We start from the raw sequence: 17,500 nt of genomic DNA, 5'->3' as shown, positions 1-17,500 counted from the left end.
GTTCTGAGCAACTACAATCACTATCGCTCTATCTCTCTCTCTTCCTCCACCCCCCACCCCACACCCTTCTTTCTCTCTCTTCGTACCTGCCGGGCAGCAGTTTGGCGATCTCGGCCCAGTGATTTCCCGGTTTCTCCTCCTCCCTCCCCTCTCCTCTCTCCCTCTCTCTCTCTCCCTCCCTCCCTCCTCTCTCCCACCCTCTCTGTACCTGCCAGGCAGCAGTTTGGCGATCTCGGCCCAGCGGTTGCCCAGTTTCTCGTGGGCCTGGTAGATGATCTGATCCTCTTCCTCGGTCCAGGAAGTCTTCTTCACCTCGGGGTTCAGGTGGTTGTGCCAGCGCTCTCTGCACTGCTTCCCTATCCGACCCTTCAGATGCTTGGCGATTACGGACCAACGCTTGGCTCCATACTTCTGGACTAGTTCAATCACCTGAGTGGAGGGTGGAGGAGGGAGATAGGGAGAGGGAGAGAGAGGAGGGAGCGGAGGGGAGGGAGATAGGGAGAGGGAGAGAGGAGAGGGAGAGAGGGGAGGGAGATAGGGAGAGGGAGAGAGGGGAGGGAGCGGAGGGGAGGGAGATAGGGAGAGGGAGAGAGGAGAGGGAGAGAGGGGAGGGAGATAGGGAGAGGGAGAGAGGAGAGGTGGAGGGAGGGTGGAGGAGGGAGATAGGGAGAGGGAGAGAGGGGAGGGAGCAGAGGGGAGGGAGATAGGGAGAGGGAGAGAGGAGAGGGAGAGAGGGGAGGGAGATAAGGAGAGGGAGAGAGGAGAGGGAGAGAGGGGAGGGAGATAGGGAGAGGGAGAGAGGAGAGGGAGAGAGGGGAGGGAGATAGGGAGAGGGAGAGAGGAGAGGGAGAGGGAGGGTGGAGGAGGGAGATAGGGAGAGGGAGAGAGGGGAGGGAGCAGAGGGGAGGGAGATAGGGAGAGGGAGAGAGGAGAGGGAGAGAGGGTAGGGAGATAGGGAGAGGGAGAGAGGAGAGGGAGAGAGGGGAGGGAGATAGGGAGAGGGAGAGAGGAGAGGGAGAGGGAGGGTGGAGGAGGGAGATAGGGAGAGGGAGAGAGGGAAGGGAGCAGAGGGGAGGGAGATAGGGAGAGGGAGAGAGGAGAGGGAGAGAGGGGAGGGAGATAGGGACAGGGAGAGAGGGGAGGGAGCGGAGGGGAGGGAGATAGGGAGAGGGATAGAGGAGAGGGAGAGAGGGGAGGGAGATAGGGAGAGGGAGAGAGGGGAGGGAGATAGGGAGAGGGAGAGAGGACAGGGAGAGAGGGGAGGGAGATAGGGAGAGGGAGAGAGGAGAGGGAGAGAGGGGAGGGAGATAGGGAGAGGGAGAGAGGAGAGGGAGAGGGAGGGTGGAGGAGGGAGATAGGGAGAGGGAGAGAGGGGAGGGAGCAGAGGGGAGGGAGATAGGGAGAGGGAGAGAGGAGAGGGAGAGAGGGGAGGGAGATAGGGAGAGAGGAGAGGGAAAGAGGGGAGGGAGATAGGGAGAGGGAGAGAGGAGAGGGAGAGAGGGGAGGGAGCGGGGGGGAGGAAGTGAAAGGGGGAAAGAGAGAAAACAACAGTCTATTAGTCTTTGTCCATTTTCAGGAACCATTCAAAAGTCAACAATACTTCTCAGCCCCTCGTTCTCTTAGTCAACTCTATCCCCCCTCCTCGTCTGCTCTTCTCAGCCCCTCGTTCCCTTAGTCAACCCTATGCCCCCTCCTCGTCTGCTCTTCTCAGCCCCTCGTTCCCTTAGTCAACCCTATGCCCCCTCCTCGTCTGCTCTTCTCAGCCCCTCGTTCCCTTAGTCAACCCTATGCCCCCTCCTCGTCTGCTTCTTCTCAGCCCCTCGTTCCCTTGGTCAACCCTATGCCCCCTCCTCGTCTGCTCTTCTCAGCCCCTCGTTCCCTTAGTCAACCCTATGCCCCCTCCTCGTCTGCTCTTCTCAGCCCCTCGTTCCCTTAGTCAACCCTATGCCCCCTCCTCGTCTGCTTCTTCTCCCTCGTTCCCTTGGTCAACCCTATGCCCCCTCCTCGTCTCCTTCTTCTCCCTCTCTCCCTTAGTCAACCCTATGCCCCCTCCTCGTCTGCTCTTCTCAGCCCCTCGTTCCCTTGGTCAACCCTATCCCCCCTCTTCGTCTGCTTCTTCTCCCTCTCTCCCTTAGTCAACCCTATCCCCCCTCTTCGTCTGCTTCTTCTCCCTCTCTCCCTTAGTCAACCCTATCCCCCCTCTTCGTCTGCTTCTTCTCCCTCTCTCCCTTAGTCAACCCTATGCCCCCTCTTCGTCTGCTTCTTCTCCCTCTCTCCCTTAGTCAACCCTATCCCCCTCCTCGTCTGCTTCTTCTCCCTCTCTCCCTTAGTCAACCCTATCCCCCCTCTTCGTCTGCTCTTCTCCCTCTCTCCCTTAGTCAACCCTATCCCCCCTCTTCGTCTGCTTCTTCTCCCTCTCTCCCTTAGTCAACCCTATCCCCCCTCTTCGTCTGCTTCTTCTCCCTCTCTCCCTTAGTCAACCCTATCCCCCTCTTCGTCTGCTTCTTCTCCCTCTCTCCCTTAGTCAACCCTATCCCCCCTCTTCGTCTGCTCTTCTCCCTCTCTCCCTTAGTCAACCCTATCCCCCCTCTTCGTCTGCTTCTTCTCCCTCTCTCCCTTAGTCAACCCTATCCCCCCTCTTCGTCTGCTCTTCTCCCTCTCTCCCTTAGTCAACCCTATCCCCCCTCTTCGTCTGCTTCTTCTCCCTCTCTCCCTTAGTCAACCCTATGCCCCCTCCTCGTCTGCTCTTCTCCCTCTCTCCCTTAGTCAACCCTATGCCCCCTCCTCGTCTGCTCTTCTCCCTCTCTCCCTTAGTCAACCCTATCCCCCCTCTTCGTCTGCTTCTTCTCCCTCTCTCCCTTAGTCAACCCTATGCCCCCTCTTCGTCTGCTTCATCTCCCTCTCTCCCTTAGTCAACCCTATGCCCCCTCCTCGTCTCCTTCTTCTCCCTCTCTCCCTTAGTCAACCCTATGCCACCTCTTCGTCTGCTTCTTCTCCCTCTCTCCCTTAGTCAACCCTATGCCCCCTCCTCGTCTGCTCTTCTCCCTCTCTCCCTTAGTCAACCCTATCCCCCCTCTTCGTCTGCTTCTTCTCCCTCTCTCCCTTAGTCAACCCTATGCCCCCTCTTCGTCTGCTTCATCTCCCTCTCTCCCTTAGTCAACCCTATGCCCCCTCCTCGTCTCCTTCTTCTCCCTCTCTCCCTTAGTCAACCCTATGCCACCTCTTCGTCTGCTTCTTCTCCCTCTCTCCCTTAGTCAACCCTATGCCCCCTCCTCGTCTGCTCTTCTCCCTCTCTCCCTTAGTCAACCCTATGCCCCCTCCTCGTCTGCTTCTTCTCCCTCTCTCCCTTAGTCAACCCTATCCCCCCTCTTCGTCTGCTTCTTCTCCCTCTCTCCCTTAGTCAACCCTATGCCCCCTCTTCGTCTGCCTCTTCTCCCTCTCTCCCTTAGTCAACCCTATGCCCCCTCCTCGTCTGCTTCTTCTCCCTCTCTCCCTTAGTCAACCCTATCCCCCCTCTTCGTCTGCTTCTTCTCCCTCTCTCCCTTAGTCAACCCTATGCCCCCTCTTCGTCTGCTTCTTCTCCCTCTCTCCCTTAGTCAACCCTATGCCCCCTCTTCGTCTGCTTCTTCTCCCTCTCTCCCTTAGTCAACCCTATGCCCCCTCTTCGTCTGCTTCTTCTCCCTCTCTCCCTTAGTCAACCCTATGCCCCCTCCTCGTCTGCTTCTTCTCCCTCTCTCCCTTAGTCAACCCTATGCCCCCTCCTCGTCTGCTTCTTCTCCCTCTCTCCCTTAGTCAACCCTATGCCCCCTCCTCGTCTCCTTCTTCTCCCTCTCTCCCTTGGTCAACCCTATGCCCCCTCCTCGTCTGCTTCTTCTCCCTCTCTCCCTTAGTCAACCCTATGCCACCTCCTCGTCTGCTCTTCTCCCTCTCTCCCTTAGTCAACCCTATGCCCCCTTCTCGTCTGCTTCTTCTCCCTCGTTCCCTTAGTCAACCCTATCCCCCCTCTTCGTCTGCTTCTTCTCCCTCTCTCCCTTAGTCAACCCTATGCCCCCTCCTCGTCTGCTTCTTCTCCCTCTCTCCCTTAGTCAACCCTATGCCCCCTTCTCGTCTGCTTCTTCTCCCTCTCTCCCTTAGTCAACCCTATGCCCCCTTCTCGTCTGCTTCTTCTCCCTCGTTCCCTTAGTCAACCCTATCCCCCCTCTTCGTCTGCTTCTTCTCCCTCTCTCCCTTAGTCAACCCTATCCCCCCTCCTCGTCTGCTTCTTCTCCCTCTCTCCCTTAGTCAACCCTATCCCCCCTCTTCGTCTGCTTCTTCTCCCTCTCTCCCTTAGTCAACCCTATCCCCCCTCTTCGTCTGCTTCTTCTCCCTCTCTCCCTTAGTCAACCCTATCCCCCCTCTTCGTCTGCTTCTTCTCCCTCTCTCCCTTAGTCAACCCTATCCCCCCTCTTCGTCTGCTTCTTCTCCCTCTCTCCCTTAGTCAACCCTATCCCCCCTCTTCGTCTGCTTCTTCTCCCTCTCTCCCTTAGTCAACCCTATCCCCCCTCTTCGTCTGCTTCTTCTCCCTCTCTCCCTTAGTCAACCCTATCCCCCCTCCTCGTCTGCTCTTCTCCCTCGTTCCCTTAGTCAACCCTATGCCCCCTCCTCGTCTGCTTCTTCTCCCTCTCTCCCTTAGTCAACCCTATCCCCCCTCTTCGTCTGCTTCTTCTCCCTCTCTCCCTTAGTCAACCCTATGCCCCCTCCTCGTCTGCTTCTTCTCCCTCTCTCCCTTAGTCAACCCTATGCCCCCTCCTCGTCTGCTCTTCTCAGCCCCTCGTTCCCTTGGTCAACCCTATGCCCCCTCCTCGTCTGCTCTTCTCAGCCCCTCGTTCCCTTGGTCAACCCTATGCCCCCTCCTCGTCTGCTCTTCTCAGCCCCTCGTTCCCTTGGTCAACCCTATGCCCCCTCCTCGTCTGCTTCTTCTCCCTCTCTCCCTTAGTCAACCCTATCCCCCCTCCTCGTCTGCTCTTCTCCCTCTCTCCCTTAGTCAACCCTATCCCCCCTCCTCGTCTGCTTCTTCTTCCTCTCTCCCTTAGTCAACCCTATGCCCCCTCCTCGTCTGCTTCTTCTCCTCTCTCCCTTAGTCAACCCTATGCCCCCTCCTCGTCTGCTCTTCTCAGCCCCTCGTTCCTTGGTCAACCCTATGCCCCCTCCTCGTCTGCTTCTTCTCCCTCTCTCCCTTAGTCAACCCTATGCCCCCTCCTCGTCTGCTTCTTCTTCCTCTCTCCCTTAGTCAACCCTATGCCCCTCCTCGTCTGCTTCTTCTCCCTCTCTCCCTTAGTCAACCCTATCCCCCTCTTCGTCTGCTTCTTCTCCCTCTCTCCCTTAGTCAACCCTATCCCCCCTCTTCGTCTGCTTCTTCTCCCTCTCTCCCTTAGTCAACCCTATGCCCCCTCCTCGTCTGCTTCTTCTCCCTCGTTCCCTTGGTCAACCCTATCCCCCCTCCTCGTCTGCTCTTCTCCCTCTCTCCCTTAGTCAACCCTATGCCCCCTCCTCGTCTGCTTCTTCTCCCTCTCTCCCTTAGTCAACCCTATGCCCCCTCCTCGTCTGCTCTTCTCCCTCTCTCCCTTAGTCAACTCTATGCCCCCTCCTCGTCTGCTTCTTCTCCCTCGTTCCCTTGGTCAACCCTATGCCCCCTCCTCGTCTCCTTCTTCTCCCTCTCTCCCTTAGTCAACCCTATGCCCCCTCCTCGTCTCCTTCTTCTCCCTCTCTCCCTTGGTCAACCCTATGCCCCCTCCTCGTCTCCTTCTTCTCCCTCTCTCCCTTGGTCAACCCTATGCCCCCTCCTCGTCTCCTTCTTCTCCCTCTCTCCCTTAGTCAACCCTATACCCCCTCCTCGTCTGCTCTTCTCAGCCCCTCGTTCCCTTAGTCAACCCTATCCCCCTCCTCGTCTGCTTCTTCTCCCTCTCTCCCTTAGTCAACCCTATGCCCCCTCCTCGTCTCCTTCTTCTCCCTCTCTCCCTTGGTCAACCCTATGCCCCCTCCTCGTCTCCTTCTTCTCCTCTCTCCCTTAGTCAACCCTATACCCCCTCCTCGTCTGCTCTTCTCAGCCCCTCGTTCCCTTGGTCAACCCTATGCCCCCTCCTCGTCTCCTTCTTCTCCCTCTCTCCCTTAGTCAACCCTATGCCCCCTCCTCGTCTGCTTCTTCTCCCTCTCTCCCTTAGTCAACCCTATCCCCCTCTTCGTCTGCTTCATCTCCCTCTCTCCCTTAGTCAACCCTATGCCCCCTCCTCGTCTGCTTCTTCTCCCTCTCTCCCTTAGTCAACCCTATGCCCCCTCCTCGTCTCCTTCTTCTCCCTCTCTCCCTTAGTCAACCCTATCCCCCCTCCTCGTCTGCTTCTTCTCCCTCTCTCCCTTAGTCAACCCTATGCCCCCTCCTCGTCTGCTTCTTCTCCCTCGTTCCCTTAGTCAACCCTATGCCCCCTCCTCGTCTCCTTCTTCTCCCTCTCTCCCTTAGTCAACCCTATGCCCCCTCCTCGTCTGCTTCTTCTCCCTCTCTCCCTTAGTCAACCCTATGCCCCCTCCTCGTCTGCTCTTCTCAGCCCCTCGTTCCCTTGGTCAACCCTATGCCCCCTCCTCGTCTGCTCTTCTCAGCCCCTCGTTCCCTTGGTCAACCCTATGCCCCCTCCTCGTCTGCTCTTCTCAGCCCCTCGTTCCCTTGGTCAACCCTATGCCCCCTCCTCGTCTGCTTCTTCTCCCTCTCTCCCTTAGTCAACCCTATCCCCCCTCCTCGTCTGCTCTTCTCCCTCTCTCCCTTAGTCAACCCTATCCCCCCTCCTCGTCTGCTTCTTCTTCCTCTCTCCCTTAGTCAACCCTATGCCCCCTCCTCGTCTGCTTCTTCTCCCTCTCTCCCTTAGTCAACCCTATGCCCCCTCCTCGTCTGCTCTTCTCAGCCCCTCGTTCCCTTGGTCAACCCTATGCCCCCTCCTCGTCTGCTTCTTCTCCCTCTCTCCCTTAGTCAACCCTATGCCCCCTCCTCGTCTGCTTCTTCTTCCTCTCTCCCTTAGTCAACCCTATGCCCCCTCCTCGTCTGCTTCTTCTCCCTCTCTCCCTTAGTCAACCCTATCCCCCCTCTTCGTCTGCTTCTTCTCCCTCTCTCCCTTAGTCAACCCTATCCCCCCTCTTCGTCTGCTTCTTCTCCCTCTCTCCCTTAGTCAACCCTATGCCCCCTCCTCGTCTGCTTCTTCTCCCTCGTTCCCTTGGTCAACCCTATCCCCCCTCCTCGTCTGCTCTTCTCCCTCTCTCCCTTAGTCAACCCTATGCCCCCTCCTCGTCTGCTTCTTCTCCCTCTCTCCCTTAGTCAACCCTATGCCCCCTCCTCGTCTGCTCTTCTCCCTCTCTCCCTTAGTCAACTCTATGCCCCCTCCTCGTCTGCTTCTTCTCCCTCGTTCCCTTGGTCAACCCTATGCCCCCTCCTCGTCTCCTTCTTCTCCCTCTCTCCCTTAGTCAACCCTATGCCCCTCCTCGTCTCCTTCTTCTCCCTCTCTCCCTTGGTCAACCCTATGCCCCCTCCTCGTCTCCTTCTTCTCCCTCTCTCCCTTGGTCAACCCTATGCCCCCTCCTCGTCTCCTTCTTCTCCCTCTCTCCCTTAGTCAACCCTATACCCCCTCCTCGTCTGCTCTTCTCAGCCCCTCGTTCCCTTAGTCAACCCTATCCCCCCTCCTCGTCTGCTTCTTCTCCCTCTCTCCCTTAGTCAACCCTATGCCCCCTCCTCGTCTCCTTCTTCTCCCTCTCTCCCTTGGTCAACCCTATGCCCCCTCCTCGTCTCCTTCTTCTCCCTCTCTCCCTTAGTCAACCCTATACCCCCTCCTCGTCTGCTCTTCTCAGCCCCTCGTTCCCTTGGTCAACCCTATGCCCCCTCCTCGTCTCCTTCTTCTCCCTCTCTCCCTTAGTCAACCCTATGCCCCCTCCTCGTCTGCTTCTTCTCCCTCTCTCCCTTAGTCAACCCTATCCCCCCTCTTCGTCTGCTTCATCTCCCTCTCTCCCTTAGTCAACCCTATGCCCCCTCCTCGTCTGCTTCTTCTCCCTCTCTCCCTTAGTCAACCCTATGCCCCCTCCTCGTCTCCTTCTTCTCCCTCTCTCCCTTAGTCAACCCTATCCCCCCTCCTCGTCTGCTTCTTCTCCCTCTCTCCCTTAGTCAACCCTATGCCCCCTCCTCGTCTGCTTCTTCTCCCTCGTTCCCTTAGTCAACCCTATGCCCCCTCCTCGTCTCCTTCTTCTCCCTCTCTCCCTTAGTCAACCCTATGCCCCCTCCTCGTCTGCTTCTTCTCCCTCTCTCCCTTAGTCAACCCTATCCCCCCTCTTCGTCTGCTTCATCTCCCTCTCTCCCTTAGTCAACCCTATGCCCCCTCCTCGTCTGCTTCTTCTCCCTCTCTCCCTTAGTCAACCCTATGCCCCCTCCTCGTCTGCTCTTCTCCCTCTCTCCCTTAGTCAACCCTATGCCCCCTCCTCGTCTGCTTCTTCTCCCTCTCTCCCTTAGTCAACCCTATGCCCCCTCCTCGTCTGCTTCTTCTCCCTCTCTCCCTTAGTCAACCCTATGCCCCCTCCTCGTCTGCTTCTTCTCCCTCTCTCCCTTAGTCAACCCTATCCCCCCTCTTCGTCTGCTTCATCTCCCTCTCTCCCTTAGTCAACCCTATGCCCCCTCCTCGTCTGCTTCTTCTCCCTCTCTCCCTTAGTCAACCCTATGCCCCCTCCTCGTCTGCTCTTCTCCCTCTCTCCCTTAGTCAACCCTATGCCCCCTCCTCGTCTGCTTCTTCTCCCTCTCTCCCTTAGTCAACCCTATGCCCCCTCCTCGTCTGCTCCCTCTCCCTCTCTCCCTTAGTCAACACTATGCCCCCTCCTCGTCTGCTCCCTCTCCCTCTCTCCCTTGGTCAACCCTATCCCCCCTCCTCGTCTGCTTCTTCTCCCTCTCTCCCTTAGTCAACCCTATGCCCCCTCCTCGTCTGCTCTTCTCAGCCCCTCGTTCCCTTGGTCAACCCTATGCCCCCTCCTCGTCTGCTTCTTCTCCCTCTCTCCCTTAGTCAACTCTATGCCCCCTCCTCGTCTGCTCCCTCTCCCTCTCTCCCTTAGTCAACCCTATCCCCCTCCTCGTCTGCTTCTTCTCCCTCTCTCCCTTAGTCAACCCTATGCCCCCTCCTCGTCTGCTTCTTCTCCCTCTCTCCCTTAGTCAACTCTATGCCCCCTCCTCGTCTGCTCCCTCTCCCTCTCTCCCTTAGTCAACCCTATCCCCCCTCCTCGTCTGCTTCTTCTCCCTCTCTCCCTTAGTCAACCCTATGCCCCCTCCTCGTCTGCTTCTTCTCCCTCTCTCCCTTAGTCAACTCTATGCCCCCTCCTCGTCTGCTCCCTCTCCCTCTCTCCCTTAGTCAACCCTATCCCCCCTCCTCGTCTGCTTCTTCTCCCTCTCTCCCTTAGTCAACCCTATCCCCCCTCCTCGTCTGCTTCTTCTCAGCCCCTCGTTCCCTTAGTCAACCCTATGCCCCCTCCTCGTCTGCTTCTTCTCAGCCCCTCGTTCCCTTAGTCAACCCTATGCCCCCTCCTCGTCTGCTTCTTCTCCCTCTCTCCCTTAGTCAACCCTATGCCCCCTCTTCGTCTGCTTCTTCTCCCTCTCTCCCTTAGTCAACCCTATGCCCCCTCTTCGTCTGCTTCTTCTCCCTCGTTCCCTTAGTCAACCCTATCCCCCCTCCTCGTCTGCTTCTTCTTCCTCTCTCCCTTAGTCAACCCTATCCCCCCTCCTCGTCTGCTTCTTCTCCCTCTCTCCCTTAGTCAACCCTATGCCCCCTCCTCGTCTGCTCTTCTCCCTCTCTCCCTTGGTCAACCCTATGCCACCTCCTCGTCTGCTTCTTCTCCCTCTCTCCCTTGGTCAACCCTATGCCCCCTCCTCGTCTGCTTCTTCTCCCTCTCTCCCTTGGTCAACCCTATGCCCCCTCCTCGTCTGCTTCTTCTCCCTCTCTCCCTTAGTCAACCCTATGCCCCCTCCTCGTCTGCTTCTTCTCCCTCTCTCCCTTAGTCAACCCTATGCCCCCTCCTCGTCTGCTTCTTCTCCCTCTCTCCCTTAGTCAACCCTATGCCCCCTCCTCGTCTGCTTCATCTCCCTCTCTCCCTTAGTCAACCCTATCCCCCCTCCTCGTCTGCTTCTTCTCCCTCTCTCCCTTAGTCAACCCTATGCCCCCTCCTCGTCTGCTTCCTCTCCCTCTCTCCCTTAGTCAACCCTATGCCCCCTCCTCGTCTGCTTCTTCTCCCTCTCTCCCTTAGTCAACCCTATCCCCCCTCCTCGTCTGCTCTTCTCCCTCTCTCCCTTAGTCAACCCTATGCCCCCTCCTCGTCTCCTTCTCCCTCTCTCCCTTTTGAAATGTCTTGCTAGTGTTATGGAGGGAGTTTCCACCGTTAGCCTCTTTGCTAATCATTACCTCCTAGCTTCTGGAACTGTGTGTGTGTGTGTGTGTGTGTGTGTGTGTGTGTGTGTGTGTGTGTGTGTGTGTGTGTGTGTGTGTGTGTGTGTGTGTGTGTGTGTGTGTGTGTGTGTGTGTGTGTGTGTGTGTGTGTGTGTGTGTGCGCGCGCAGAAGTATAACTGTAGAACTGTCACTTTCAGCTAATAATATGCAGTGACAAGCTATCTACTCAGTGCAGGTCAACAACACTTCTCAGTCAAACACTTGGCTGTCTGAGTTAGCACCAATATAATAGAACCCAGGTCTCATGCTCTGGCCAAAAGTAGTGCACTATATAGGGGAAAGGGTTTTGGATATCGACCTATCTGTTATGGCTCCAATCGTAGTAAATAAGATTTTGTTCTTAACTGACTTGTCTACTTAAATAAAGGTTCAATTAAAAAAAAAATATATATATATTCTGTATAGGTTCTGTAATGTTCGGTAAGGTTCTGAAAGTGTTCTGTAATGTTCGGTAAGATTCTAAAAGGGTTCTGTAATGTTCGGTAAGATTCTAAAAGGGTTCTGTAATGTTCGATAAGATTCTAAAAGGGTTCTGTAATGTTCGATAAGATTCTAAAAGGGTTCTGTAATGTTCAGTAAGGTTCTGAAAGGGTTCTGTAATGTTCGGTAAGATTCTAAAAGGGTTCTGTAATGTTCGATAAGATTCTAAAAGGGTTCTGTAATGTTCGGTAAGATTCTAAAAGGGTTCTGTAATGTTCGATAAGATTCTAAAAGGGTTCTGTAATGTTCGGTAAGATTCTAAAAGGGTTCTGTAATGTTCAGTAAGGTTCTGAAAGGGTTCTGTAATGTTCGGTAAGATTCTAAAAGGGTTCTGTAATGTTCAGTAAGGTTCTGAAAGGGTTCTGTAATGTTCGGTAAGGTTCTGAAAGGGTTCTGTAATGTTCGGTAAGATTCTAAAAGGGTTCTGTAATGTTCGATAAGATTCTAAAAGGATTCTGTAATGTTCGGTAAGATTCTAAAAGGGTTCTGTAATGTTCGGTAAGATTCTAAAAGGGTTCTGTAATGTTCGATAAGATTCTAAAAGGGTTCTGTAATGTTCGATAAGATTCTAAAAGGGTTCTGTAATGTTCAGTAAGGTTCTGAAAGGCAGGGTTGGGGAGTAACTGATGACAAAATGCTGTAACTGGTTCTTTAGGGTTCTATATAACATTCCTATACGTTCTTGTAAGGGTTTTTAAGGTTCTATATAACATTTATATACATTTCTGTAAGGGTTCTTTTAAGGTTCTATATAACATTCCTATACGTTCTTGTAAGGGTTCTTTAAGGTTCTATATAACATTCCTATACGTTCTTGTAAGGGTTCTTTAAGGTTCTATATAACATTTATATACATTTCTGTAAGGGTTCTTTTAAGGTTCTATATAACATTCCTATACGTTCTTGTAAGGGTTCTTTAAGGTTCTATATAACATTCCTATACGTTCTTGTAAGGGTTCTTTAAGGTTCTATATAACATTTATATACATTTCTGTAAGGGTTCTTTAAGGTTCTCTATAACATTCCTATACGTTCCTGTAAGGGTTCTTTAAGGTTCTCTATAACATTCCTATACGTTTCTGTAAGGCTTAATTAAGATTCTATATTACATTCCTATACGTTTCTGTAAGGGTTCTATATAACATTCCAATATGTTTCTGTAAGGGTTATTTAAGGTTCTCTATAACATTCCTATATGTTTCTGTAAGGTTTTATTAAGGTTCTCTATAACATTCCTATATGTTTCTGTAAGGGTTCTTTAAGGTTCTATATAACATTCCTATACGTTTCTGTAAGGGTTCTTAAAGGTTCTATATAACATTCCTATACGTTTCTGTAAGGGTTCTTTAAGGTTCTCTATAACATTCCTATACGTTTCTGTAAGGGTTCTTTAAGGTTCTATAAGGTTGTGTTCTTACTCTCTGGTCCTCCTCCTTGGTCCAGGGTCCTTTGATGAGTTCAGGGTTGAGAACCTTCTGCCAGCGGTGCTGACACTGCATATCTGTACGGTTCTATGTGAGAGCAGAGACACTGTTATTAAGGGAATGTGAATGAGAGCAGAGACACTGTTATTAAGGGAATGTGAATGAGAGCAGCAGACACTGTTATTAAGGGAATGTGAATGAGAGCAGAGACACTGTTATTAAGGGAATGTGAATGAGAGCAGAGACACTGTTATTAAGGGAATGTGAATGAGAGCAGCAGACACTGTTATTCAGGGAATGCGAATGAGAGCAGAGACACTGTTATTAAGGGAATGTGAATGAGAGCAGCAGACACTGTTATTCAGGGAATGCGAATGAGAGCAGCAGACACTGTTATTCAGGGAATGTGAATGAGAGCAGAGACACTGTTATTAAGGGAATGTGAATGAGAGCAGAGACACTGTTATTAAGGGAATGTGAATGAGAGCAGAGACACTGTTATTAAGGGAATGTGAATGAGAGCAGAGACACTGGTTATTAAGGGAATGTGAATGAGAGCAGAGACACTGTTATTAAGGGAATGTGAATGAGAGCAGAGACACTGTTATTAGGGGAATGTGAATGAGAGCAGAGACACTGGTTATTAAGGGAATGTGAATGAGAGCAGCAGACACTGTTATTAAGGGAATGTGAATGAGAGCAGAGACACTGTTATTCAGGGAATGTGAATGAGAGCAGAGACACTGGTTATTAAGGGAATGTGAATGAGAGCAGCAGACACTGTTAATAAGGGAATGTGAATGAGAGCAGAGACACTGTTATTAAGGGAATGTGAATGAGAGCAGAGACACTGGTTATTAAGGGAATGTGAATGAGAGCAGAGACACTGGTTATTAAGGGAATGTGAATGAGAGCAGAGACACTGTTATTAAGGGAATGTGAATGAGAGCAGAGACACTGGTTATTAAGGGAATGTGAATGAGAGCAGAGACACTGTTATTAAGGGAATGTGAATGAGAGCAGAGACACTGGTTATTAAGGGAATGTGAATGAGAGCAGCAGACACTGTTATTAAGGGAATGTGAATGAGAGCAGAGACACTGGTTATTAAGGGAATGTGAATGAGAGCAGACACTGTTATTAAGGGAATGTGAATGAGAGCAGCAGACACTGGTTATTAAGGGAATGTGAATGAGAGCAGAGACACTGGTTATTAAGGGAATGTGAATGAGAGCAGCAGACACTGTTATTAAGGGAATGTGAATGAGAGCAGAGACACTGTTATTAAGGGAATGTGAATGAGAGCAGAGACACTGGTTATTAAGGGAATGTGAATGAGAGCAGCAGACACTGTTATTAAGGGAATGTGAATGAGAGCAGAGACACTGTTATTAAGGGAATGTGAATGAGAGCAGACACTGTTATTAAGGGAATGAGAATGAGAGCAGAGACACTGTTATTAAGGGAATGTGAATGAGAGCAGACACTGTTATTAAGGGAATGTGAATGAGAGCAGCAGACACTGGTTATTAAGGGAATGTGAATGAGAGCAGAGACACTGGTTATTAAGGGAATGTGAATGAGAGCAGCAGACACTGTTATTAAGGGAATGTGAATGAGAGCAGAGACACTGTTATTAAGGGAATGTGAATGAGAGCAGAGACACTGGTTATTAAGGGAATGTGAATGAGAGCAGAGACACTGTTATTAAGGGAATGTGAATGAGAGCAGAGACACTGTTATTAAGGGAATGTGAATGAGAGCAGAGACACTGTTATTAAGGGAATGTGAATGAGAGCAGAGACACTGTTATTAAGGGAATGTGAATGAGAGCAGAGACACTGTTATTAAGGGAATGTGAATGAGAGCAGAGACACTGTTATTAAGGGAATGTGAATGAGAGCAGCAGACACTGTTATTAAGGGAATGTGAATGAGAGCAGAGACACTGTTATTAAGGGAATGTGAATGAGAGCAGAGACACTGTTATTAGGGGAATGTGAATGAGAGCAGAGACACTGGTTATTAAGGGAATGTGAATGAGAGCAGAGACACTGTTATTAAGGGAATGTGAATGAGAGCAGAGACACTGTTATTAAGGGAATGTGAATGAGAGCAGAGACACTGGTTATTAAGGGAATGTGAATGAGAGCAGAGACACTGGTTATTAAGGGAATGTGAATGAGAGCAGAGACACTGTTATTAAGGGAATGTGAATGAGAGCAGAGACACTGTTATTAAGGGAATGTGAATGAGAGCAGAGACACTGTTATTAAGGGAATGTGAATGAGAGCAGAGACACTGGTTATTAAGGGAATGTGAATGAGAGCAGAGACACTGTTATTAAGGGAATGTGAATGAGAGCAGCAGACACTGTTATTAAGGGAATGTGAATGAGAGCAGAGACACTGGTTATTAAGGGAATGTGAATGAGAGCAGAGACACTGGTTATTAAGGGAATGTGAATGAGAGCAGAGACACTGGTTATTAAGGGAATGTTTATTTATTGAATAGCCTACCATTTCAGGAGTCTAAAGCCCTGTGAGTGACTTTAATCAGTGATCACTAATGTTTTATAAAATTGGTGCGACCAAATCGTGGGCTGGTGCCAACAACTGAAACAATGTAGAGGCTCCAGGGGGATATGTTAGTCTGAAATCATGTCAAGGGGTTTTTAAATGTAGAGGCACCAGGGGGATATTCATCTGCTGTAGAGTAATATGTTGGTCTGCCAATTGGGCTGTTGGGAAGAACAATCATACTATAGGATGTTATGCAGAAAAATCTGTTGGTAGGACAAGGCAATGTATGTTTGAGGCAATATACATGTGATGTGACTGAAATGTACGGGCATTTAGTTAACTAAAACGGGCCACTTGTTTTAGTCATTTTGACAATAACTACACTAAAGCATTCATTCAAATGACTAAAAACGTGACTAAGACTTAATGATATTTTAGTCAACGTGACTAAAACTTAATGATATTTTAGTCAACGTGACTAAGACTTAATGAACACTGTGTGTGTGTGTGTGTGTGTGTGTGTGTGTGTGTGCACCTGCGTGCGTGTGTGCTTGTGTGCGCCTGCGTGCGTGCGTGTGTGTGCATGCGTGCGTGTGTGTGTGTGTGTGTGTGTGTGTGTGTGTGTGTGTGTGTGTGTGTGTGTGTGTGTGTGTGTGTGTGTGTGTGTGTGTGTGTGTGTGTGTGTGTGTGTGTGTGTGTGTGTGTGTGTGTGTGTGTGTGTGTGCACCTGCGTGCGTGTGTGCGTGTGTGCGCCTGCGTGCGTGCGTGTGTGTGCATGCGTGCGTGCGTGCGTGCGTGTGTGTGTGTGTGTGCGTGCGTGCGTGTGTGTGTGTGTGTCTTACAGGTAGGAAGCTGGCGATGAGTTTCCAGTCCGAGGACCCATGATGTTCTACCAGCTTCTTCAACTTCTCATCCTGAAACAAACAAATGAAACTTAATATAGTTTTAGTGTTTAAAACACAACAAATAATAATAATAAAACACTAAAAACTGAAACAATAAAATATTACAAAACTAAACCACTGAAACACTGAAACACTGAAACACTAAACCACTGAAACACTGAAACACTGAAACACTGAAACACTAAACCACTGAAACACTAAACCACTGAAACACTAAACCACTGAAACACTGAAACACTGAAACACTAAACCACTGAAACACTGAAACACTGAAACACTGAAACACTGAAACACTAAACCACTGAAACACTGAAACACTAAACCACTGAAACACTGAAACACTAAACCACTGAAACACTGAAACACTGAAACACTGAAACACTGAAACACTAAACCACTGAAACACTGAAACACTAAACCACTGAAACACTGAAACACTGAAACACTAAACCACTGAAACACTGAAACACTAAACCACTGAAACACTGAAACACTGAAACACTAAACCACTTAACCACTGAAACACTGAACCACTAAACCACTGAAACACTAAACCACTGAAACACTAAACCACTGAAACACTGAAACACTAAACCACTGAAACACTGAAACACTAAACCACTGAAACACTGAACCACTGAAACACTGAAACACTAAACCACTGAAACGCTAAACCACTGAAACACTGAAACACTAAACCACTTCCTGACCATTTAATGATGGGTTCTAATGTCTCCTCAGGCCTTCCTGACCATTTAATGATGGGTTCTAATGTCTCCTCTGGCCTTCCTGACCATTTAATGATGGGTTCTAATGTCTCCTCTGGCCTTCCTGACCATTTAATGATGGGTTATAATGTCTCCTCTGGCCTTCCTGACCATTTAATGATGGGTTCTAATGTCTCCTCTGGCCTTCCTGACCATTTAATGATGGGTTCTAATGTCTCCTCAGGCCTTCCTGACCATTTAATGATGGGTTCTAATGTCTCCTCTGACCTTCCTGACCATTTAATGATGGGTTCTAATGTCTCCTCAGGCCTTCCTGACCATTTAATGATGGGTTCTAATGTCTCCTCTGGCCTTCCTGACCATTTAATGATGGGTTCTAATGTCTCCTCTGGCCTTCCTGACCACTTAATTATCCATTGAAAAAGTGTCATCCTACAAATACCGAGATATCTGATTGGATGACAAGTTGTCCTTTAAAAAGTTCATGTGGATAATCTTGTGAGGAAGCTTAAATTGAAATTGGGTTTTTATTTTTGTAATAAGGCTTGCTTCCCTCTTATGGCTAGAAAGAAGCTTGTTCAGGCCACTTTTCTCTCTGTAATTGACTATGTTGACTTGTTGTATATGCATGCAGCCTCCTCTGTCTGACAGAGACTGGACTCTGTTTATCATGCAGCCTCCTCTGTCTGACAGAGACTGGACTCTGTTTATCATGTAGCCTCCTCTGTCTTACAGAGACTGGACTCTGTTTATAATGCAGCCTCCTCTGTCTGACAGAGACTCTGTTTATCATGCAGCCTCCTCTGTCTAACAGAGACTCTGTTTATCATGCAGCCTCCTCTGTCTGACAGAGACTGGACTCTGTTTATCATACAGCCTCCTCTGTCTGACAGAGACTGGACTCTGTTTATCATGCAGCCTCCTCTGTTCATCATGTAGCCTCCTCTGTCTAAC

At 50.5% G+C, this 17,500-nt stretch overlaps 1 protein-coding gene across 5 annotated transcripts in view; it reads right to left on the bottom strand.

The window, feature by feature from the left end:
- The window catches only part of LOC127909582 (transcriptional activator Myb-like), a 74,210-nt gene that overhangs the window by 41,577 nt on the left and 15,133 nt on the right, over positions 1 to 17,500 (bottom strand). For all 5 annotated transcript variants that reach the window (XR_008072032.1, XR_008072033.1, XM_052471694.1 and 2 more), the window contains exons 3-5: positions 15,756 to 15,827; positions 12,387 to 12,479; positions 209 to 429 (exon numbers count right to left, since the gene is read on the bottom strand). Coding sequence is in view for 3 of the 5 variants with exons in the window: in XM_052471694.1 (XP_052327654.1) it covers positions 209 to 429; positions 12,387 to 12,479; positions 15,756 to 15,827 (386 nt within the window). In the remaining 2 variants the exon portion in view is untranslated. The remainder of the gene's footprint in view (positions 1 to 208; positions 430 to 12,386; positions 12,480 to 15,755; positions 15,828 to 17,500) is intronic.

Source organism: Oncorhynchus keta, chromosome 19 (assembly GCF_023373465.1).
Source record: "Oncorhynchus keta strain PuntledgeMale-10-30-2019 chromosome 19, Oket_V2, whole genome shotgun sequence".
Lineage (NCBI taxonomy): Eukaryota > Metazoa > Chordata > Actinopteri > Salmoniformes > Salmonidae > Oncorhynchus > Oncorhynchus keta.
The sequence above is the reverse complement of the archived record's forward strand: the minus strand, read 5'-3'. Positions and strand labels throughout refer to the sequence as shown.